The sequence below is a fragment of the Lepisosteus oculatus genome, chromosome 4 (genome assembly GCF_040954835.1).
Source record: "Lepisosteus oculatus isolate fLepOcu1 chromosome 4, fLepOcu1.hap2, whole genome shotgun sequence".
Taxonomy (NCBI): Eukaryota; Metazoa; Chordata; class Actinopteri; order Semionotiformes; family Lepisosteidae; genus Lepisosteus; species Lepisosteus oculatus.
The window spans coordinates 63,722,509-63,747,563 of NC_090699.1; the positions used below are offsets into that span (position 1 = coordinate 63,722,509).

Consider the following 25,055-nt stretch of genomic DNA (forward strand, 5'->3'; position numbering starts at 1 on the left):
AACTCAGGGCCTCTTCTTATTTTGAGAAGTTGTAGACGTTTTGGGGTGTGCAAGTGTACAGTGATGACAAATAACAGGTCTTCCCCAGAAACAAGTGGCTCTGCATGCACCTGTGTAGCATTTTTATTAGCTAATGTGTATATTTCTATTTTTGTGTATTAGTATTTTCTTGCACTATGCATACAGTATATGCTATATATACTCTAGCATTCAGTATATATTATAAACTCTGCATATATAGATACTGCACGTACTGTATAACATTCTGTGTAACATACACTGTATATTTGGTACGTGCTGCATTGCTTTAGAAATCTCATCATCCTCATCCTTTGCCCTTTTCGTCAGTTTGATGGTATACTGCAGTCTGGATGATGTGGAGCTGCTCGGTTTTTTCTTCAGCTGCTCTGCCAGCAGCTTTGTTCTCTGCTCAGTTCGCCTTCCATGTTGTTTTTGGTTTTCCTCTGCCTCTTTCTCTGACCACGGGCCTGGAGGTGTGAAGAACACATTCACAATTTCAGCGTGCATGGAAGAAGCAGCCATATTATTCAACGTACCTAAAATCTTAGGCTCGACAATGCTTTTAGAATCAAAATTATAAAGCACTGTGAACTGATACCAACTTCAAATTTTGTAGCTATTCATTCATTTATAATATTTGTTTTTTTTATGTGAGAGATGGAGATCAAAATCAAAGATCAAGATTTAAGGTCATGCATTTGTAATGCGATTAAAAGATTAATCACTTAGCTCTTAAGTGATTTCCAACAAAATTAGCTCCAATGCTTCACGTGCCAACAGGTCATGAGATGTAGAAATTTGAATGTCACTTGGGTCTGCTCATTCCAATAGCCTAAATCTTCAATCCTCTGTATTGTTTCCTGTTCTCCTGTTCCAGTAAAGTTGCAATGTGGAAATGTGTTTTTTACACAATTCACCCTGATCACTTAAAATCTAAAGTGATGCAGTGTTTGGAGTGTCAAGGAAGATCCCATATATGGAAGTTATTTAGAAGATACCTACATAAAATACTTCTAAAAAGTATTTGAATGCTGAAAGCGTTTGAATGTATTATACTGCTTCTTGATAGAAATGGAATTTCTCTCCCTGAAATGTTTTGTACGTGTACTTTGGTCAAAACGTTTGTGACATTTTTCTATAGAACCCTTGAAATGTATAGTATCTTCAAAACAGTTTTGCTAGAGTATCCTTTAAATGAAAACAAAAAATATCAAGGTCACGTTTTGTTTCCCTTGCTGATTTATTATATCCATGGTGACAGAGTGAACTTCATCACTACTCTGAATGTAACATTGAAAATTAAATTTCAGAGCCTGAAAGAAAATGGTTAGAGGGATATAAAGATATATAATTCAAGAATATTCTGTATTGGATTCCAATTGTCGACTTCTATTAAAGTCGAGATCACTTTCCCCCCATAATCACACTTACTGAAAATGACTCAAATGTTTGGTTCTGAAGGTAGACTGGAAAATGGTACGATGTTTCTTGAAAGATTAGGGCAAGTTGATGGTAACTGTAGCCAGCCAGCCTCCAACTGTCAGAAGACAAAGGCTGCCTTGCTCACATCTCAAGGAGCAAGTTGTCTCAGCGTGATCCATCCGAAAAGGTACTTTACTGTAGATGAGAGTGGAAGGAAGGGGGCAAGCACAGAAATCTGGAATTAATGGTGTTACGCTTCTCTACAGACGCAGTTAAAGCTCTGATGAATTTTTCTCTGCCTATCAGCGACTGCAGGAGGGGCAGCCACTGGAAAAGGAAGAGTCTTCATCTAAAAATGTGGTTTCTCACCCGGCAACAGCGTAATAAAAAAATGTAATTAGAATCGCTGATTAGAAGACGAAAATATAATTATTTAAAGTGTCCTTTGCAGGGTTTATTTTTTGCAGATGTTAGCACTTTCTGACTTTCCCCTAGCTTAATTGTAAGGGGAGCCACCACTGGGACTGGTTTTCAAGTAACAGCCTGCTTGCTACAGTACGCTGGTTCGTTATACCTACTGAAGTGGAAACTTAGAGTCAATGAGTAATTATTAAGAGCTTTCCAGTATATTAGCTGATGTAGTCACTTGCAAAGACTGCTAGTGATGGAATAGTCCATTAGATGTTTCTGTTGCTCATCAGGCCCCTGAGAATTGATTCCGATTTGAAACACCTACCTGTTCTGATCAATATTATAATTATTCTTGTTGATAGATTGTGTTATAGTGGTAGTCATCATTGCAGTACGTCCACTCAAGAGGCGTCAGCACTGTCCACTGCATGTGGTAGTGTGCCACAAATATCTGATTCAAATCAACACACTATTGAAGCAGGGAGGACAAGCGTGAAATTAATTGTTCCACTTCATCTAAGACCGTCGTTCTTTCCTTTGAGAGAGTAATTTGTTGCCTCATGTACCCAGGGAAAGGGAAGGCTATTCTTGTATACGAGAAAGGTTTTTCCAACAAATTTTAAAGATGCTTTTGCTTGGGTAAATAACACGTTCATACAGTACATAAACATCTTGCCCCATATAATAAAGTGAGGCAGAACAACTGACAGCAAGCTGATTTTACCTAACTGGTACATGGAGGAATACTTTATCAATTTAACCACAACATGTAAAACTATAATTGGAACACAGGTTTCTAGGCATCAATTGGCATTTTGTAACACAGACATGAAATAAAGAGGAGTCAGCATTCATCATGTGCATGTGCTCATATCTGGCTCAGCAGTCCTGTGTTTGGTTAGCCTTGTACTGTATTGAAATAAAATTTCTGCTTTAATGCAGTTGTGCATTAATTGGTAACTTTGGTGTGTTTTATATCCCTTTTTAATTTTATTCCCATCTAAAACCTTTATTTAAAGGCATGATTCATGTATAAAATTTTGTTTTTGCAAGTTCTTCTTTTCCTGCATTTGTTTTCAGCATATTTGACACAATCATTGCATTCATGTCCTGCTCTCTTCCAGGCAAAAAGCATAATTTACACAGCAAGCTAAAAGCACTCAAAAACATTCACATGTACTTTCTGAAGGCTTTTTACGTGGCATTATTCCTATAAGAGTTGAATCTACGCTTCCAAACAGAAACTGGGTATTTTAAAAAAGGCAGTCAACAAAAAAAGTACAGTACACGTTAAAGAGTGATGTGGGTCTCTTTCATTATTAAAAAGGACTGTCATATTGAAGCAGGAGCCTACTTATTACAACAGCATGAGAAAAAGATTATAATCCATATTGCTCACCAACTGCAACCTGGATTCCTCAAGGGATGGGTTGGGATGAGTTAACTAGGGTTTCCAATGATCTAGTAACCTCTGTAGCCTCCTTTGCACTTACATTCCTAACTATGAGCAGAAGGTGTGAGAAGCACATAGTTGGTTTTTACAGTATAAATCAGTTACAAAACAATAACTAGTGATTCTGAATTTCTACTTAAAAAAAACTATTTAAGTAAAGGGTCTAATGGGAATTATGCATTCACCTTAATATTTCAAACATTATGTGACACCAAAAATGTATACTTGGAGAATGTGAACAAATCATTCATTATTTTATATCCTAGAATTGACCAACAACATGGAGAAATTGTACAAAGGCACATGCATGGGTTTGCATGCACATGGGTTTGCATGCACTGTGGTATCATGCCTGAAAAACATAAGGATCTGGCTTCTGTGTTCCTTTTAAACAAATAAGCAGGAGGAGAGAGTGATAATCTGCCAGAAAAATAAAATATCAGAGTGGGCTTTATTAGTGTGTCAAATCTGGAAGGTTATTTTTAGTGTTTCTGTCATTGCTGGACAGTTTTATCATCCTGCTAACCTTAGGTTAGAAGTACTGTAGTTCAAGTGGGTAGCTGCAAAGGAACGAGTAAAGGTTTATTCCATGCTGAAAAGAGACAGTGACCTGAAGAAGGCTCCACAGCCGAAACATTGTGTTTCTTTTCTTCTCTTTTCAGCATGGAATAAAACTTTGGGTTAGTGCTAGTCTCAGTTGTGGAAGCACACTGCTAAACATGTTGCCTATTTATGTTTTGCTGAAATTCCCAAAACTAAGTTTTATGTTACTGATGCAAAAAGTAAGCAATTCAATGTAAAGGCTAAAGAGCTGCCAGAATGTCAAGTGTGGTGGAGTTCAGAAGAGAAGCTAATAGTCTTATTATCTCACTCACTGTGTTTTCAACTGAAGGAGATAAATAATTGACCAGCAGCTACGGTATACTATACTAAGCTCTTGCTGAACCTGAGGAGAAAAGCAAGTACTTTCTAGTTTTATGTGGTTTGCTCTTTTATCTGAAGAAGTGGAGCTGTTTGAGATGAGAACAATACAGTATGTAACAAAAAAAAACAGAAGAAAGCTTTTTGACGGTATATTTCTACACATTCCTCTTTCATAAGAGAGCATCTGTGGTTTTGCTCTCACCCCTTTTCTGAGGTGTTCTGTGACTAAGGTTTTTCCCAAGATCCCTCTGAGACAGGAGCTGTGGGCCTCGTACACAGTCTGTTGTTTCGCACACCGTCAGCACCGTGCTATCTAGCTTCACCACAGCAGCTTGTGTCACATTTCCATTATACCAGGCTTTTTTTTCAATTGCTTCAGTCGTCACTGCCACCCAAGCCAGGAAATGGAGTATCTGTCCATACAACCAGATGATGTCATGTGTGAATGATTTGACCTTCAGCTGCCTCAGTGACTGGAAGAAGTCTTCTGTGTTGCCTCGGTGTTAATAACCAAAGATGACCCCTTCGGTCTTTCGTGAAACACACTTTGCTTACATTTTTATTACAAATGTCCTGTATAAAACAAGGATAAGAAAAAGTTCTAAATATTGGTATTTAATTTTAATGTAAGCTTAATGTATTTTTTTTACCAAACGTGCATTGCTTGCAGTAAATTACAAGGCTGAAATGTGCATTATTTTTAAAAGCATTAGTTCCAATTTCAAGAAATATTTTAACAATATCCTTAAATTACCGTCTTTAAAGGTTTTACATTTTAAAGGGGAACTACAGTCCCAATTTCTCAGACCGGTTATCAAATCTCGGTAACAAAATAAATTCATTGACGATGTAGAAAAAATTGACAAATTTCGCATTAAGCACAACACTGCAAACTTTGTGAAAGTACTGTATAGTCGCCATGTTGCTGCAAACTCACATTCAAATTCCCAGAAATTACAACATAATTTGGCCCTTCCTCCTCACTAATCTCTATGAAGACTAATGTAATGTGATGTACGAGCATATATAGTACATACAGATTTCAACTGTATTCAGAAATCTTCTGCATGCAGCGTTAACAAAGCAGTAGTATTTGTCAGCAAAAACTGTGTTGAAATTGAAAGCAATATTTCTATTGGATTAAAAGAGGTGTGTTCACAAGCCTGCTTGTTTACAGTGTAATAGGACCCCACATACAGTATCACCAGTCGTTTTGTTGCCTTGTTTTCAATTGCGGAACCGCGTCTCGGTAAGAGCGTGAGTGAGTATTCGCGAGAGTTTGCAAGAACTGTGATGTGACGCAGCCCTTCCTGCTCACTAGTTGCTGTAATGATTAATGTAATGTGATGCGGTGAACCAGCGAATAGGTACAGGTTGTGCAGCAGACTTTGTACCGCAGAAATGTTCCAACGTGATCTGCGTGCAGAATTAACAAGTAAGTAGTATTTATCGGCCAAACCGTCTCTAAGAAATGTTTGTATTGGATTAAAAGAGATGTATTCACAAGTCTGCTCGTTTAGAACGTAATAGGTCTGCATCACGTCTCTGGAAGTGTTGATGCCCCGTCCTGAATCGCAGAACATGGCACAGTGCATAACTGGAAATTTAGTCTCCTTTGTGATGCAAATTGGACATTTTACGGGTTACTGTGTACATTTTACTTTCATTGTAGTTTGAAATGCACTCATTGATGCTGATTATTTCTGACCCTAAAATATAAAACATTAATTTAATACTAATTTAGCAATTTAATACTAAACAGTTTGCAATTATGGACTGGAATATAGTGAGCATTTTCATCAAGTTCTCAAAAAAAGTCTCAAGGATAATAATAATTGAATTCGATTTTTGTTATTTTCACTTATGTTTGTTCATTTAGAAATATCTTTTACTCGTTGCAGCAGCAGTTAGTAATTGTAACAAAGCCAGTATGCAAGTTTTTAACAACTCAATGAAGGGTATAAAGGTGTAAAATTGTATTTAGTTTCTGACATCACAATGAATTTGCCAAAACGATTTGAACAATTATTTTTGTTAAAATTGAGTACAGGATTAAAGCACGATGTGGGTTTGTGTCTGTAATTAACAAATACAAAAGTTTTTGGAGTTTTTAAAATATGTTAACACCCAATTTGCTCAGATTTGGTATTTGAAGCCCTTTCATTGACAGTGCAATCAATGAAACAGTGTTATATAGGTAATATGACAAAATTCAAAACTTCTTTATGTACAGTAGGATAAGCTGACAAATGTATGGAAAATGATATTTTCAGACGCTGGTATCCCTGAGCTGTACAACAGCTGGTGAGCAGAATGACATTAGGGTGAATAAACATGCATTCATTGTAATTTGGAATTATGTTGTGACTGTGTGTGAAAACTCGCTAAAGATGTGGACAGACATGAGTTTGTTCACAAACTATTCCAGTAGGAGGCCCATGCTCTCACTATGTGTTGTTTCTTTTAATGCAATCTAAACTGTTATAAGACTGTCTTCAGTGTACCTTTTTTGATCAACTAAAGGCAAAAAAGTGCATTTACCTAGTATTTCTTTCTTTGGCAACTTTTATGCTACAACACAGATTACTTAAAAGCAGATCTTGTTGGAATAGCCTTCTAGGAAGCTCTAATGTAGGCCTGTGGGTTAGCCCTTTATTCAGTAACTCTGCTCCTATGTGTGTGCCCTCCTGGTGTTTGCTCTTTTTAAAACAGCACCTGAACAGCTGGAAGCAAAGAATAGCTGATTAAGGTCAGTAGGAACTGAGCTTGATTGAACATCTTCAAATCAGCCTTTCAGGACTGGTGTTGAACCACTCTGGAATAGCTAATACTTGGTTGAATATGAAATTGCATGTTAATGGTTATGCATTAAAATATTGACATTTTTATGTATATTTGTTTCTTGTTCCAGTGATTTTCTATTTTTTAAGTCATGCCAGCATTAACCTACCCTTACTCTAGGAAAGGAAATAAATGAAATTTTAAATTTGGACTGCAAAGTGTCAGATTAGAGTGTGTCTGAGCTACTGATCCATGAGTCCCTAACTTTTGATGCAAATGAATTTGATATGGTTTTAAATATGTCATTTGGATTTATTTGGTTCTGCTACAGTTACATTTGTTCTATATCCTGTGAAGTCCACACTTGAAAAGTATTGATTATATAGCTACTGAACAGCTTGAACAAGCCCTCTCAAGAGTAAGTAAATCAGGCTGAAGAATTAAATCCTAGAATTCTCCATAAACAGTCTGCATGTCAGTTGCTCCTGTGAATGTTTAAGATGACAGCTATAAAAGACTAATTGTTCTGAATGCAGATTGCACTTTTTTATTTAGGATGATCAGTACAGCAATTCAGTTAACAAGTCTCATTCTATTTATTTGCATTGGATGGATCAAATCAGTATTTCTCATCATATAGTCCTGGGGCTAAATCTGTGTCCTATGTAGGTCTATATTAATAGCTTAATTAATGGTTTATGTTACTTTTAGTATTCATTTGTTCCCAGCACCCCTGTCTTTTTAACTGGTTAATTTGTTTTTTAGTCATTCAGTCCATGCAAAATGTAATCTTCAGCTTGTATTTCTCAGTGTTTGGTCCTCAGAACATGACACACGACCTCACTCATTTTCCAAAGCTCTCGGGAACAAGTTAGATCTACTGTTTCTACATTTGGTCCCCAATGGGCGATGTAATATTAGAGTCTATCAGGCTCTCTATGATGTTTTATCGCAGAAATCTGAAATCGATTAATTCAGTTTGACTTTGAATGAGCTACCTCCTTAACTTGTTGCCCATGCTACAGTACGAACAGTACATACAGTTATTGGCACAAACATTATTTCACCAAGGTTTTCTCTGGGCTTTCGATACCATTCTTTTCTTTTGTTTCTTTAAACTGTAATACAATCAATTCTAAGCCGTAAAAAAATAGAATTTCAAAGAAATGTGTGTGAAACACAGCAAGGTGCAGACATCTCTGAGTAGTGCTGTTTAAGGCCGTAGCAAAACGTTATTGGCACACAAGGCTTAACCACCAAGCTGCCAGTTTATTTAAACAAGTAAATAAAAACGGTTCAGGTATGGACCCCTGAAGCACACGCACATAGCCATCCATCAAAAGTGACAATTTATTAAGAAATGAAAACATTACGTGTGGCATGCTCTTCCAGGCAAAAAAAAATACACTGATAGAGATCTTTATCATCCTGGTAGAAAAGAATTCTTTAGCAACGGTGTTCGTGAGACTGTTGATTATTTTAGAACAGATTTAGTTTATTTTGTGTTAAACCTGGACTTGAGGAATGCTGCAGTTTAGATGGATGACTTTGTGTGTTGGACTATTTTATGAAAGATTTGCAATCACGTCCCCTTGGCTGATGGAAGACAGTATACTGGACAAGGTAATCAAGGGCTAATTGCAGGGAGTGAGGCGGGGGTGAGGGTGCTGCAGAATCACAATGTGTGAAAGGTAAAAGTTTCATTCCATTTCTATCCAGCTGGAAAATTAGGTAAAACTTGTGAATTGGGGATGGCCTGTCCTTGTGAAATTAGGTTATTTTACTTCATTAATCATCCAGACCAGGTTGTGCCTTTCTTTTCACAACTGCTTGCACAGGGTTTATTCCAGGGGCTGGTGTCATACTGTATAATGCTCTGATAAAGGAAACAAATAGCTTAAAATAAATAAAAACTTTACCTGCTTCAATTAAGAATTAAATTGCTAATCGGCTACTGCTTTAAGCGAGACAAAGGACAAGGCCATGACTGTGAAGAAACATGAGTCATTCTGTGGATTTAGCAGTATACTGTATACTGTATGCTGTCTTGTGGACAAAACAGTATTAAAATATGGATGAACACTTGTGCTATTACTGGATATTGGTGCATGAGAGAAGTTGGCACCAGACTTTACAAGGACATGTGGAAAGCTCCCTTCCCTGATTGCTACAGGCAGTGAACCCTTGAAGCCGAGACCGTGTAAAATTCTGGTCTTGGGGCGTGGATGAGTTAGCTACTGTCTAAAGAGTGGCGCCTTTGTGAATCTCTCATGCAGGGTTCACTCACTTTCATTCCACCTCTGAACTCTCAAGTTCCCCCTTTTTGTTCAGTGTGTACTGTATCATTTGGTCATTGAACGTACCTGGAGAAACCTTCAGGTCTTCAGTTCCAGAGGGCTGGAATTACCTATGAAGTGTCCATCTTTGTTAGACATGCTTCTTCAGTTTAGATGTCTTGCTTTAAAACATGATTTTGTATATTGTTTAGACACTCTGTGGACTGTGGACATTTTTTCAAACTCACTTAAAGTGACTTAAACTCACTTTGTATTAAGCTTTTAATGTATAATTGTGTATATAACTCTAGGTTATATTTGGTCATTTTACTTTATTTTACTTTTTTTTTTACCTCTGTTACATTTTTTACAGCATTTTTGATGTTTTGAAAAGCTCTGATAAATAAAATATCTCATTGTCGTCATCATCATCCGCTTCACTTACCTGCTGGTATGCCAGTGTGCTTCCACTGCTTTTTCGTGTGATCTTTTTCTTTTGTTTTCTGTGTACAATGTGTCGGGGCACCAGGCAAAAGAAAGAATCAGAAATGTGAAACTCTGTTCTAGTCATCCCATCAGAATGAATGGAAAGATTAAGAAGACAGGTCTCTCTTTTCACCTGCTGCTTGGCAGTGGAACCAAGAGCTTAGAATCAATGCCCACTGAATTTTCATGACTTTATTCAGCCACAGGCTAAGTATTAATACCTTCAATTCATCTGGAATCAGAGGCAAAGAAAACACTGGCTGTAAACAGTGGGTTCTGATTGAGAAGTTATTCTCAAGGCCTTGATTGATATAAAGAAATGTAAAAATCTGGTTTGTTTCTGACCTATGTTGTTAGCTCTGTAAAATGCTCTGATGCACATACAGTACATTTGACTTTACCAGGAAGAACTGTGTAAGACCCATTAGAAACATTACGAAGCTATACAGATATACTGTATATGAGAAGTGAATGTTTACAATAAATTATTTTTAACAATGTGTTCTGTTGTTTCACATACAGTAGAAACACTTTTTTTAAATTTCGAAAATGAATAATGTTACAATGTTACAGATTTTTCCTATTTTTTTTTATTACTGCTAATTACAATATGACACAGTTTAATTTCTTTGAGCTAAACTTCCTGTGCCTGTTCCTGTAAGCAGGGTACATTAACTTAAAGGGGAAGTGCAATGCTATTTTTATATTTTGGGGTTAAAAAGAATCAGCACGTGATGAGGGCATTTCAAACCACAATAAAATTAAAATGTACACAATAACGTAGAACCTCCCATTTTCGCCACAAAATAGACACAATTTCCAGGTATGCGCAGCGCTATATTCTGCGATTCAGAACAAAGCAACAAAATGACAGGTGATACAGGTGATGTCGGGCCCTATTACACTGTAAACAAGCAGGTTTGTGAATACATCTCTTTTAATCCTATAGAAATATTGCTTTCAATTTCAAAACAGTTTTGCTGACAAATTCTACTTCCTTGTTAACGCTCCATGCAGAACATTTCTGAATACAGTTGAAACCTGTATGTACTGTACTGTATACGCTCGTACATCACATTACATTAGTCTTTAGGGAGACTAGTGAAGAGGAAGGGCCAAATCATGTTGCAGTTCGTGGGAACTCGAATGTGAGTTTGCAGCAACAGGGCGACGTAGAGTACTTCCACGAAGTTCACGGTTTTTGGCTTAATTCAAAATTTGGCAATTGTTTTCTACATCGTCAATCAATTTATTTTGTTGGTGAGATTTAATAACCGGTCTGAGAAATTGGGACTGCGGTTTCTTTTATGCTTTTAGAGGTGGAGCATTTTTACAACCAGAGTTCCTCGCTCCTTCACCTTTTGCCTCCTACGTCTTTCCAAATGAAACATGACTGCCATTTAAGTACAGAAAGTGGCAAGGAGTGTCTGAGGGAAGGAGTGATGGGCCACGACACCTAGAGGACAGAGGCAATGACAGGGTAATAGATGGAACTGGTGTGACACAAGGGGGTGATGGCATGGATGTGCCTTGATAGTCTTAACATTTCATCTTCCTCTCCCAACCAAGGGTCTGTGGGAAAATTAGACCGGTCTGGCTGTAAGGAGATGGAGCTCCACAAACTCACTCATACATGGCAGTTTTGTAATGAGGTGATACTTCATTCCCCGCGCAACTGAACTAGAACTGCACACAGACGTGGACTGGCATAGTGCCTTCCTATGCTACAGAACCTCGCAATCCCCAGTCTCCTGAGAGATTGTAGAGGTGTGGGGCTCTGTACCAGTCTTCCAACTAAAACGAGTAATTAAAAACAGTTTTCACGTTTCTTTACATTTCTTCCCTCTGTGAGAGGCTCATCATTGGTGCGTACACTACACATATGCTGTGGATAAAAGTTGGAATTAATCATGAGCAATGTTTGGGAAGGATACCTTTAAAACATGATCAGTTAAAGTTAAAAGTACTGTAAAGTACAGTAGCTCTGCTCTTTTTAAAATTCATACCAACTTTGGGGAAAATTATTTAAAATACAATCGGATAAGGGGATGGCATTTCAGTACATTTGGTTGCTAAGTAAAATTCCTCATTCTTCTTGTATGTAATATATGTTTTATATATACTGAGAAAAAAATATATTTATTTATAAACAGGATTAGACTGGTATTAAGACTGGCTGTGGAGGTTACAAATGAGTAGGAGATAATTCCTAAAATTGTTATTTACTGTACATGTTTGACTTGATGTGATCTTCAGCATGGCTGTATAATCTGCATTCACGGCAATATGCAGCACCACGAGCACAAGCTTCTCGTGATTTTTCTTTCACACAATTCCATGCGCCACTCGGCACTGTGAAATAAAACTTTGATCGGGATCGCCATTAACGCTGCGCTGGATATTTTCCTATGGATTTTCCATGAAAAACTACCCGGAGAGATAAGATGTATCTTCCGGGGAGTCTGTCGCAGGTTTTGTGGTCTTTCTGTTTCAAATGGAAAAGGTTTAATTTTATGTAATCGACTGTAATGGAATATGTCGATAGGTACGACAAAGTTAATGCCTTTTTAAGGCCGGGCCCCGGTGTGTTTTTCAGGCCTAATTGACTGTAGGTCTGTTCGTTCTTGTATATCATCCTCCTTGTCCTGTGGTAAGGATTACAGGTATACTGTAAATTGCAAAGTCAGGGTTATCTGAAATGTAGTTCATTACCCAGAATGTCCAATCTTGACACATTATTATCTTTGCTGCGTTTTGTCTCAATTTCAATTATCTTCCATCACAGTGTGGCCTCCGGGGCCTCTTGCTGCTTTCCCCATAGGTCTCTGCCCACCCAAGCTGTCGGTAATGTGTTCAGCGTCTTCAGCCAATTATTTTGATTGGGCTGCAGCATTTCAAGCTCCAGGTTTCCTAGGGTTTGCTCCTGGCAGCCAGGTACTTACCAGTGCTCAGTTATCCTGAGATGGAAAAGAGAAGAGGCAAAAATAAAAAACAACAAAAAAAAAACCAACTCAACACAGCAACCCAAATTCATGAAAAGCATTAAATGTTCTGACAGTGAAGTAGTGGTTTTCTTTGCCTGGTGTTTGTGTGAAATGATCTGGTAAAACAGATGCTGTAGAGGTAATGCATTACTGCGTCTCCCTTCTGAAATGATGAATGTTCCTGTCTCAGAGCTGGAGTTGTAAGCAAATGCTAATGCCTCATAACAGGGGAGAGTTTTCGACTTTCTTTCTTTTTCGTTGTTTCCACGGCCTTAAAGAGAATACACATACAGTACAGTATATATATTTCATTTAATTGTACAGTCTTTTGTTACAGTGTAACACTTTGATTCTTCACATTGGCTTTGTCTCTTTTGTCCCGAAGCATCATTATCTTTTTATATAAGCAGCCTGCAGTAGAATCGCAATACAGAGCATTAGAATAATAGTGCAATAAAAGATATACCGTATCTTTGCAAAGGACAATAGAGTGCGAGCTTCTCGTTTTATTTCACAACAAAATGCCTAATGCATTATGTAATAAAAAGAGGAGATTGTTTATCTGCAGAAATGAATTTCACTGAATAGTCAGATTCCGCTATCTACAGTGAATTACCGAGAACGAATTATGTGGAGCTACAGGACTGTACTATATGTATATAAATCACTTGCTTCACAGTAATCTCTTTAATTAGCACATTGTATTAATGAAAAGGTTATCGGTTAACAGAAGATAAGTATGTGTACATATACTGGAAATACAGAAAATTAAAGTTATTAAAAGCATTACAATAACTATAATGCTATACCATGATGACATATAGCTACTGTATAACTATGATGACATTATTGAATTATTTGTTGTTCAAATGAATTAATTTGCTCTGTTACAACCTTTGTTTTCCACAGTAGCAGGTACAGTGGAGATTCATTATAGTTCAATTGATTTTAACTGTTCTCGTCAAAGTAAACAGTAATGTCTTTCAAAAGGGTTACCCAGTAAGAATGGGTACTGTTATTTTGATTAAAGCATTGGGGACAGTGGGGTATAGAATATATTGCTAAAGTTTGATCTACACATCTAAAAACTGAACACCGAAACAAACTCTTATGTAACCATTCAGGTTAACATTAGGAAACCACAATTAAAAATTCAATTTCTTTAAATCTCCCATGTAAAGTAAAATGTCATAAACACGGGCAGCATGGTGGCACAGTTGTAACATTGCTGCCTCGCAGAGCTGGGGCCCTTGGCTCAGTTCTGGACCGGGGTGCTGTCCGTGTGGAGTTTCTATGTTCTCCATGTGTTCATCTGGGTTTCCTCCAGGTGCTCTGGTTTACCTCTCACGATCCCAAACCATACTGGTCGTTTAGTTTCCTTCTGGGAAAATTGGCCATAGATATGAGTATGTTTATGTCTGTGTTTCTGCCCTACATTGGACTGGCATCTCGTCTCCTGTGCAAAGTGTACCCGCCTTGCACCTGTTGCTTGCTGGGATATCCTCTGGCTCCCCAGTGACCCTGAATTGGGGGGAAAAAATGCAACAAGCTTAATTTTCATGATTGCATGCAAGATTGCATGTAGATACAAGGTCTGACCTTAACTAGATTTATCTTCGGGATATGAGAAGTAGAGGTGATTGAGCTCTGTGTAGCGGAGCTAGTTCGGATAGGGTGACGTCAGCGCCCTCCCCTGGGCGTAGCAGGGACCTCAGCTGCCTGGGCCGAGGGATGTCTCCTTTAGCTCATGCGGCTGGTTCCCTGTTGCGTTACGCAAGGAGACCCGGGTTCGCGCCCCAGGTGCTGCAGGACAGCACGGGTGGCGGGGGGCACGACACCGCGCGGAACCGCGACTATCACGTCTGCATAAGTGAAAGGAGCCACAGTAGTTGTTAGGCGTCATACTGTATGTAATATAATTTATTACCATTGTTTCCCTGGGAAGCAGAGATCTTTTTCTTTGTTTGTGATCATTTATGATGTGATGAGATCTACAGTATCTTTGGAATACTTGTGCAGCGCTCTGTGTGCACGATAATTCCCTGGGTTTTCATACATTAGAAGAGAGTTTCCATTTATCACAGCAACTCTTTCTGTAGTAGTTGCTCTATAGTCTGTGCGTTTTACCACATTGGAAATATATCTTAAAGATCATAATACAGGGATCGTGATGCCAAGCGATTGCAACACTTGCGCATTGAAGTACATAATTCTGGGGCTTGGTTTTCTCAGCGTTGGTTTCCACTTGGAAGCTATGTATGATGGTCTGAGACTCATGTGAAACTGAACGTTTAATCTGTGACTTCTAATGCACTGTTCATGGTACTGAATGGAATTTGTACGTATTCAGAGCATAAAATTATCAAAATTACAACAAATAAGAAATACATTACCTTATGAATACCCCCTAATAATTGATATTTACTGTAGGACCTCCTAATTAATCTGAAGAAGCATACATGCTTGCTCATAAATATTATTATTTGTTTAGTTATGTGATCTTGGGATACGTCAAAAAAAATTTAGGATACAGCTCACATTTAGTTTGGCTTAAAAGTATTTTACAACCCCAACTGTTTATAAAATGTACTGTGTACTGTGTACTGTGTTGTTTTGTGATCTGTGCGTAATGAGTGATTTTGTTGTGTCTTTTATAATCTGTCATCTTTTTTCTCCCCAGAAATATAAGGAGCATGAAAAATCGGTCCAAGTGGAAGAAATTGATGGTCTCCATCTTGTCAAAAAGTTGGCTCAGAATATGGAAGAAATGTTCCACAAAAAAGCTGAAGCAATGAGGGTGCGTACGGTACTTCTTTTTCTAAAACCTAAGATTTTGTTGGTGCATGTTCTGTATAAACCACAATGTAATTAATTTGAAAGTACTTGAAAATTATTATAAAGTTACGCAGGAGTTGGTGAAAATGTGTTCTCGGAAACAGCTCTGCTTCATTCATCCTTCTTAATAAAAACTGTGTCAAGCTGATGTGCTCTCAGGAAAGAAAGATCAGTGTGTCTCTGGTGTTTCAACTATGCTAAGCTAGTGAGGGGAGTACTTTAAAAGGATGTATTGACCAAAGCATTTTTGTAAAAGGCAGGTAATAATAACTAGGAAAATAGATTTATTTGATAACTGATAAAGAGAGGACTGGATTCTCATGTTGGCTGTTAGTAATACTGGCACATGGAGCAGAAATACTACTATAACTTCCTATTAATTATATCATCTTCTTATTAGGCTAAAGTGCGGGTACAATCTATCACTAAGAAGAAAGCATTTTTTACTTTTTCATGACACGTTTTGCATAAAATTGAATATCTTCCTCCATGTGTCCCCTGTTCAACAAGGGATAGGGGAGAGTAAGAAAAATTCTTCAGCAGCTTAACTGTGCAGAGTTCAAGGTCAGGTTGGGTTCTGTAATAGGGTTTCATGTTGTCCCATGTTGTATCCAAGCCACTGCTTCAGAGCAGCAATTTCAAACCCACGCAGTCATATTGTTACTGCACTGTGTGTCTTAGGTCTTGACTTAATATAAATGCATATTTAAGAGATACAATAAGGTCCCTCCATGAAAATATATTTTGATAATACATTTCTAAACTGTCGTCTGGAAGAAGTAACGGTGCTACAGCCAGAATTTGTGGGTGTTTTTGTTTTCGACCTCCACTGTTTCCGCTTGACTGGCATTCTGTGGAAGGTAATTGCACTGATACAGTAATTCAATTTCATTACAGACACGCTTCAGTCCTCTGGTAGGGCTATATCTGCTCCATTCCAAGGACGTAGTGCTATTCATCACAAATGATCACCCTTTGTCATGTAAAACTTTATACTGTTATTTGCATGTAGTAAGCTTTCATGATTGAAGATGGAGAGCTTGTTTTAGTTAGTTGATAAGTTTATGAATTCACTAGCATGCAATAGAAAACTAGTACATAGTAATAATAATAATAGTATTAATAATAATAATTGCTTACACTTATATAGTGCTTTTCTCTCACTCCACTCAAAGCACTTTACAGGTAATGGGAACTCCCCTCCACCACCACCAATGTGCAGCGTATGTAGTTGAAGCTCACATTTTCTGTTAAAGCACTTGTGTATGGATAGGCAACACAAACAAAATGTCTGTTTTCTAATTTGATTTATTTTTAATTTGGCTTTTAATTTGAAATACATATTTTGATCATACAAACATACCTGATGGTCACGTTAATTATTTTTACCTAACCAAAAGCTAGCTTCAAATGTAGATTGTCTTTTGTGTCATCTTAATATCAGTCGCATTAATAATTGTATGCATATTTATTAGAGATATGGACATACATTTATTACATATAAACATTGTTAGTTTTCACCTACAGCAACATACATTCAAAACTGTTTGAATATACATGAAATGATGTGACTGCTTGAATGCACAGGTACATGAAATAATTTGATATACAGTACTTTGATATGATTCAAAAGAAATTTATATCTATTCAAATTCCAGTGTCAAAGTACAATAATGACTATAGAGCTCCTATTTGGAGTCTCTAACAAGAAGAACAAAAAAAGAAAAATTATGCAAGAATACAATTTCGTGTACTCGAGTTTTTGGAAACCAGGATTTTTTTTGGTACAGTAATTATGTCCAAATTGTAGTAATAATGCTTGCTTTGTTTCTGTATGTGCTGTTCTTTTACTGTAAAATAGTGGATATCATATACCTGTTTTCCTTGCCCTTATTTTTTTGATGCTCCTCATCATATTATTAGAACTGTTGCTGATTGTTACAAGTCAGCTTGTCAGTTCTCTTGCTGCACGACCTAACTCTTTCACAAAATGACTTCTGAACACGCTGGCACGCTGCGTATCAGGAAATAGCCATTCAGGATCTGCACTGGGGTGAAATGACATGTTCCACCGAAAAATAATCAGATGGTTTGTTCATACTCCCATCCCAGTATTGCGTTAACTGTAACCTCCACCTCCAAACACTGCGGCCTGAAAAGACCTTTCAGTGTCTGTTTTCTCTGGAAGAGGTCATTAACATTGCCGATAACTGTCTAGGAAGAAACAGTCCCCCAACACACAGTCGTGCACAGTTTAAACAAAAGATGTATAAGGTGTGAGGTGCCACAATTCTCTTTACATTTTTGCCTAGTTTATGTAACTAGCTTTGTTTAATAAGTTGATGAAGAATTTTTGAAAATGTAAAATATTTTTTTTTGCCCTCCAGTGTCTCCCAGCATCTGCAGATATGTGAAAATGTTAATAGGGTTGGTGTACCTTTGCGCCTTTTTCGCCTTTTCCATTCCCTGCTGCTCAGTGACACTTGGGCTTCCAGCTCTCCCTCCAGCAGACTTTGACATTAATCCGCCTCTGCGCTTACAGATTTCCCCAGTTGCTTTAAGTAACATCTTGGATCACTGCAATTTCATTTCAGGACTGTTGATATAATGACAGGCTTGTAGCCGGTGTTAATATTACACAACAGCTAATGTCAGTGGAAAAACATGGTTTTCTCCGCGTGACAGTGTAGATGTTGTCGAGATACTCATCTAAGATGAATGTAGGAGTATGGTACCGCATTGTCATAAGTAATCAGTATTTGAGATGGATGACAAAACCTGACTAGAATTTCTAAAGGTCTGTAGAAGACCACCTACGCGTCATTTAATAATCGTAATTTAATTACAGGATTCCTGGTAGGCCTTTTATTTTTGTTTTGAATTGATTATAGATTTTTCTTTCAACTCCTTACACTTGGAAATCTTAGGCTAATTTGGGCAATAACTATGCAGAGCCATACACTGCAGGTTTACCTTTCATCCCTTAACGTTTTAAAATCTCAGGCTGATTGTGATCGTTCTCTTGCTTGTAGTGGTGGTTCAGCAGATGTGATTCCTGGTGCAACCTGTTCTGCCTCTTGAAGTCTTATATAAAATACAAAAAAGTCACTAAAATGTTACAACTGTCATCACAATGTAGTGTGAGATTTATGGGTCACAAATACAGTATGTCTGTGGTGACCAGGGGACACTGTTCTTTCATCCTTTGAATGAAACATTAAATCCAGGCTTTGACTGCTTGGTCATGAAAGATCTCCTGACATTCTTTGTAAGAGTACAGTAGGTGTGTTAAGCTCAATATTTTGGTTAAATTTCACTTTAGTCTTGTGCAGTCTGTTCTGCCTAAATTTTGATGAAGCAATTTCTTACTTATGTACCTAACCTGTAGTGTAGAGGGGCTACACAGTACACAGTACTTGCTGTTGTGCTTTCCAAAGGTGGTGGACAAAGAGAATCCCCTCCATTTTGTATAATATGTTGGGATAAAAAGGGCTATACTGTATAAAGAAGTTCAAGTATCTAGCTGTGTCAGCATGCGTAGGCTGCAAAGGAACAAGTAAAAGTTTATTCCAGGCTGAAAAGAGAAGAAAAGAATCACGACGTTTCGGCTGTGGAGCCTTCTTCAGGTGTGTGGATGTGTGTGACAGAATCAGACATAAAAATGGACAAAATGATTAGAGCTAGGATAAGGGCTGTGGCTAGTTAGACTGGGGCTTACGTTCTGGATAAATGACAGGGCAATTCTACACATTACATTTGGGCTAGGCTTCCATTTCACCTTTGGAAATCAGGAATTAAAGTATGGAATTGTGCAATTTGTGCATCTGAACTAATTTAGGTTTGCCATAGAAAGGGAGCGAATACTTGTTCAATCAATACATTTGATTGCATAGGCTGCCTTTGCTGACATTTCATTTTTTTACACCCATAAAGGTGTTCAGTTTGAATGTTGAAATCTCAATTTAAATTGTAATTCAGTAAATTGGGATATTAGTGGAGGGGTTAAATACTTATGCCAGGCAGTGTCTATCCTGTGTTTTGAAGATATTAACTTGGTTGCTGTTGTGTATTTTTAATCCTTGGTCCCTTTGGAGAAATCAAGAATGGAAGGGAAGAGAAATGGAGTATACCAACGGTGCTGTACATCTTACTTGGTCACTATGAATACAAAGTGAAAGCATATCACTAGTTTACCCATAATTCTGCTTAGACAATGGTGGGCTGACTAGCCCAAAATACTGTACATAACATTTACAGCACACTAAATAAAGTTTGTACTTTATGCAAAGAAAATAATGTCTGTAACAGAATTGTGTCAAATTAGACTATAGAAATAGTGAAATAGTTCACATACTGTAGTTCACTAAAGGAGTTTACATGGAACAAAGGAGAAACACAATAAACTGAGGTCTGCATGAAGAAAAATAAAATGTGTGTGAGCAGCAGAACGGAACAGCAGCTGAGTGGAACAGTATATCAGGTAGACGGTGTGGGACAAGGGAGAGATGTACAGTACAGTACGAACAGTTGAGGTCTGAGCTACAAATCATAACACATCATCTGTAGTCAAGTTGTGCACAGGTGGTTCCACAGGAAGTCAGGGAAGCAGGCAGAGGTGGTTGAAGAGAATGCGATTTTCAGATTCTTTTGTGGGGGATGATTATAATACATTCACATATTAATAGTAATGTATTCCCTTTGGTTTCCTTTCTGTAACATTGTGGTTTAAAGGAGAGAGACAGAAAGTAATTGGAGGTGGAAGGAGTAGGAGGAGGAGAAAGCGTTACTGTAGCTATACCATTGGGGTAATATAAGTATCCCAATGTAATGTACTTGCCCCACTGTTGCCTAATTCAACCACATCGTACTGTCTTTACAGGGTTTGACTCTTTTCAGACATCTTATTGTTTTATATAGAAGTTATTAACTAACATCTGGGAGGGATAACAATGGCACGTCCATCTCACATAGCTGTACCCCTAATAGCCATCTCCACCAACCCTGCTACATAAACTGAACTGAACAGATGCCCCCGTTCACACGTGTCTCCAGCATCCCTCCTCTACCCCATCCCCACCTTGCCGCTGCCCCTGGGTTCTGTCAGTCTGAATGGGGTTCGAGCCTCCTTGTCCCGTGGCCAGGAAGCTACCCATTAATCAACTGAGTTAAGCCAGACTTTTCTCATCAAGTATTCCAAGCATCCAGAAGTATTCAATCCTCGGATGTTCTTGTCTCTAGTGAAATGCAAATTCCTCAGGTCACAACATACATTTACAGAAGCTGTTTCCATCACTGCCTTTGAAAATCTTAACTGTTATTCACATTAATTGATTTGCTAGAACTTTTGGTGGTTTTAAACAGGAGAGAAGCTCTGTAAAGCAGCACGAATCTAATTGCCACTATCATCATTCATGAACTGAGCTCTGCTGAAATTTGCTTTGTAAAAGTAATTTCCTCTCACTTTAAAGGGTCATTATGTGTTTTCTCAATGCAATCTTAGAAACAGTGTGCTAAAAATGCAGGTGCTTTTTTTAAGTACCAAGTTCTGAAATACAGTAAGAAAAATCACCCATCTAGTGCAATAAAGTCTGCAATACAGAGCTAGAGCAAGTCAACAGGTCATTGCAAAGACACTGCTGATGTTGTTTTTCATACCTAATGTACATTTATTGACAGTGTAGCCTGACCTGGATTTCTTTCATTGGTTCACACTTTGGAGGTACTGTATGAAATGTTTGCCATTTTTTGCCTTAGAATTTGAATTCAGAATAAGCTCCACTGCTTAATACAGTCAAAAGGAAGCTCTTGGTTCTGAGTTGCATGAACTTGTATTAAATATCTACAGCATTTCCAGGATTACGATAGTCTGTCAGTATATCAGTAGTTATTTCCTTTCTGTTGAAAGACGGAGAAATAAGATACAAGAAACTTGTAGGAACACTGTCCTATTTTGTTTCTTATTTTTATGTCATGTCATTTACTTGGCGCATTTAGTGGGGTTACTGAAGTAAGCTTTACTGTGAACTAAACTGTTATTTACAGAAACAAGCAAATATGCATAACAAAGCAGAAAGAAAACAATGGACAGTGAGCCAATTTCTTTGTTGCCTTGCAATTTATGGCCAGTCAGTCATGCCTGAGGACACAGCTGGCTGGTTCCTGAGTGCTGTGAGAAGAGTATGTTATCTCAGCAGCTTCCTTGTGTCGCCATATCTGTGCTCCCAGCTCATGCGCACAGTCAGAGCCAGTGCACACAGTTTACGAATTAGCCTGAGGCTTATTTCTATCAAAAGCACTTTGTTTTACAAGAAAACCATTTACGAAACACGAATACTCTGAGCTAGCTAATAGAAATTGATTTTAAATAAATGTCCTCTCACGTTTGCAAGATTTCTTAGGAAAATGGTGAACAAGATGACATGCAGTATGGTGGATGAAGACTGCATTACCTAGAATTTAATAATCTGATCTTTTCAAGTTGTACAATCTCATTTTCTTTGGAAGGAATGGGTTCTTGCTTCCCTAATGTCTAACTTAAGCAAGGGTTGTAACCCTTTGGTTTTTTTTAAATTGCATAACAAAATGAGGAAAAAATTATTTAACTGTGTCTATGTCATTTTCGAAATAATTGTAATTCTTAAAGAAAGACTCAGAAGGTTTTAAAATCCTAAAATGCTATTTTCTTCTTCTTCAACATGATGGCATCAAATGCTTTAGGTTTTTGTGTTTTTTAAATATTGATCATGTAGAGATTTCTTTGCAGGCAGAATGCACTTCGAGAGTCAGTCTGCTCTGTAAAATGTCAATTCAGTGAAGACATCCTGCTGGCAGAATGAAGAACAGAATGTGAGATTTATATTCACAGCAACACACATGATGTTGTAATAGCCCTTTTAGACCCTCAATTAAACACATGGAATTACAGTGTCACTCAAGATTTCTTATACACAGTAGTAACACTGTTACAAACTATGTTTATGCAATAATAATACTGAGATGTTCTTAAACCACTGTATAAATCCACTTAAAAGCAATGAATTGTTAGTTGACTTTCAACAGAGGTGACTAAAACAGAAATGTGTGCCAAATGATCTTAGGATAACTTTTAAAATGTGAGTGCTGGTAACATCATTGCTCTCTCACTAGATCTTATTGACAGCAAGATAAGAGATGGAAATTGATATTCCTACTGTATATCAGTTCCTACTGTCAAGGTTCAAGTACTTTTGCTTTTAGTAATGTTTATGTTTGTGTGGTGATTTTCAAAAATTACTTATTTTTTAACATTAATATTCAAGTATATTATCATCCACAGGTTGAGCTCTGGTGTGGACATAGCCTTGATATTATTATCTGCTTTAAGAGCATTTAAGGCAATTTCAAACCAATCAGGATTGAGTTCAGTCAACAACCTTTAAGAACATTCAGTCTTAGTAATTTCACAACACACTGGTCAGGATGATATGCATGTATTTCACCACAAGTTATGAATAATATGAAAGAAGTAGAGCCTGTGCTGTTTCCATGGTGAAGTTAAGTTGACCATTGCCTTAAAATGAACCTTTCAACCATGGATTGGATTACTAAAAGCAAATTTAAATAGAAACTTGAAAAGTGCCAGTATATTCGGGAAAGATACAAAACATAGTGAGAATAAAGCCTAGATTTCAGTGCATCAGATAATCTTATTTTGCTGGTGTCCAGGGATACAAGAAACTACATTGCAGAAATATAAGGATGGATCCAGATTACATGGAACAAGAAATTCTTATTGATCTTCAGTTTTGTGTTGGTGTCCCTTTTATTCCTTCTGTGGTGGTGCCGTGTTGATTTTCTAGCATCAATTTTCAACACTCTATACGTTTTTGTGCTGAATATTTGTGGTTTTTATTTATTTTGACATTTTTTCAGCGCAGCACTTATTTCTGATTATTTTGTTCGCACTAAGTGCCTTCAAAAAGGCTGTCTTGTATGAACAAGCCACTCTGACCTAAAGAGGTGCCATCAGTCACCTCCTTCATGCAGCATCCCTACCAGTGCTTACCCAGCAGTATTTCAGAAGAATTAATCACATTAGCAATAATCCTCTTTCTTGTCATTGCACCCTATTCAATTTTATCGAAACTGTAGTTTATGGCCTAGAGCGCTGTCACGTGAAAAACCCAGTAATACCAAAATTGCATTTACATCTTTAGTCTGGCATGAAATGCATGTGTAGGTTAACCTTGGGGATATTGAAGTGTCCCTCAGTATTTGAATTTGTCCATGCATGAAAGGCTAATCACATATTTCCTATGTGTTGTTTGCTGTCTAAGAAAATAAAACTACAGTACATACTGAGACCACTTAAAGGATTAGGTTAGCACTAGGTGGAACTGAATCTTGGTAACGCTAAAGTGTGTGAAAGCAGTGGGTTGGTTATGGACAGCATGAAAACTGTCAATGAATATATATAGTGTATTAACATGTCTTATCAACAATTCCAACCATTATATGAACTTGCAGAATTATAGCAAACGAACAAATCATATATGATATGAAGGGGGTGGGTGTAATGAAAGAAACCTTGAAAACAAAAGAATGCATCTTTAACAATCTTTGAAAAATCCATAATCAAACAGGCAGGAAAAATTATATCAGATCCTTCCCACATCCTCAACTCTGAATATCAATTTATTTCTTCCTTCTGGCAAACATTTTAGGGTTCCCAAATGTAAGTCAAACAGATACGAACATTCCTTTGTTCCACTATCCATTAAAGCTGGCAACACAAATGTCAAGGATAAACACAATTGGGACTCTTACAACCCACTTGAGGGCAATATGTTTTGTGATGCGCTATAAATGTTACATGTTATGCGTAATACTGTACATGTGCAATAGAATGATGTGCAATGTTTTTCTTATTTTTTTAATCGTTTAATGTGCACCGTTTTTCTTCTCCTTTTTTTGCATTCTATTTAAATGTACAGGAGTCCTGGGTGTCCATAAGAAAATTCCCTCAGGGGACGATAAAAATCTGATCTTATCTTATCTCTAAGGCTGATGCAGGATTAGCACTCACAAAACATAGTCTAACTATCCTTCTCTTCATAAAAAGCTTTCTGCATGTGAGTGCCCAGTTCAAGGGTGGCTCTGTCCCCACCAGACCTCATAGAATGAGTTGCATGATTTTTGTGCTAGAACTACACCCACCAGCAACAGGCATTTCTCCAGGAGGCTGATAGCAACCTTGATCTCAGCGGCATATTAAAACCAGAAACATCTAAAACTCACATAAGTCAAATACAAAGCAAAGCATGTGCAGGTAGGTTACAGTCACGCCACTGCAGATTTTTCTGAGAAGGTTGGCAGCAATCTTTATCTGGCACTGCCAGCGTAGTATTGAATACACGTGTAAGCTTAAAATGGACAGGATGCTGTACAAAATATTTAGAGGGTGAAAAGTATTGTCCTAGATGG

At 37.6% G+C, this 25,055-nt stretch overlaps 1 protein-coding gene across 2 annotated transcripts in view; it reads left to right on the forward strand.

Moving 5' to 3' along the window:
* Positions 1-25,055, forward strand: part of cacna2d3a (calcium channel, voltage-dependent, alpha 2/delta subunit 3a) — a 180,020-nt gene that overhangs the window by 24,409 nt on the left and 130,556 nt on the right. For both annotated transcript variants that reach the window (XM_006631128.3, XM_015348334.2), the window contains exon 3: positions 15,439-15,555. In XM_006631128.3, coding sequence (XP_006631191.1) covers positions 15,439-15,555 — 117 coding nt within the window. The remainder of the gene's footprint in view (positions 1-15,438; positions 15,556-25,055) is intronic.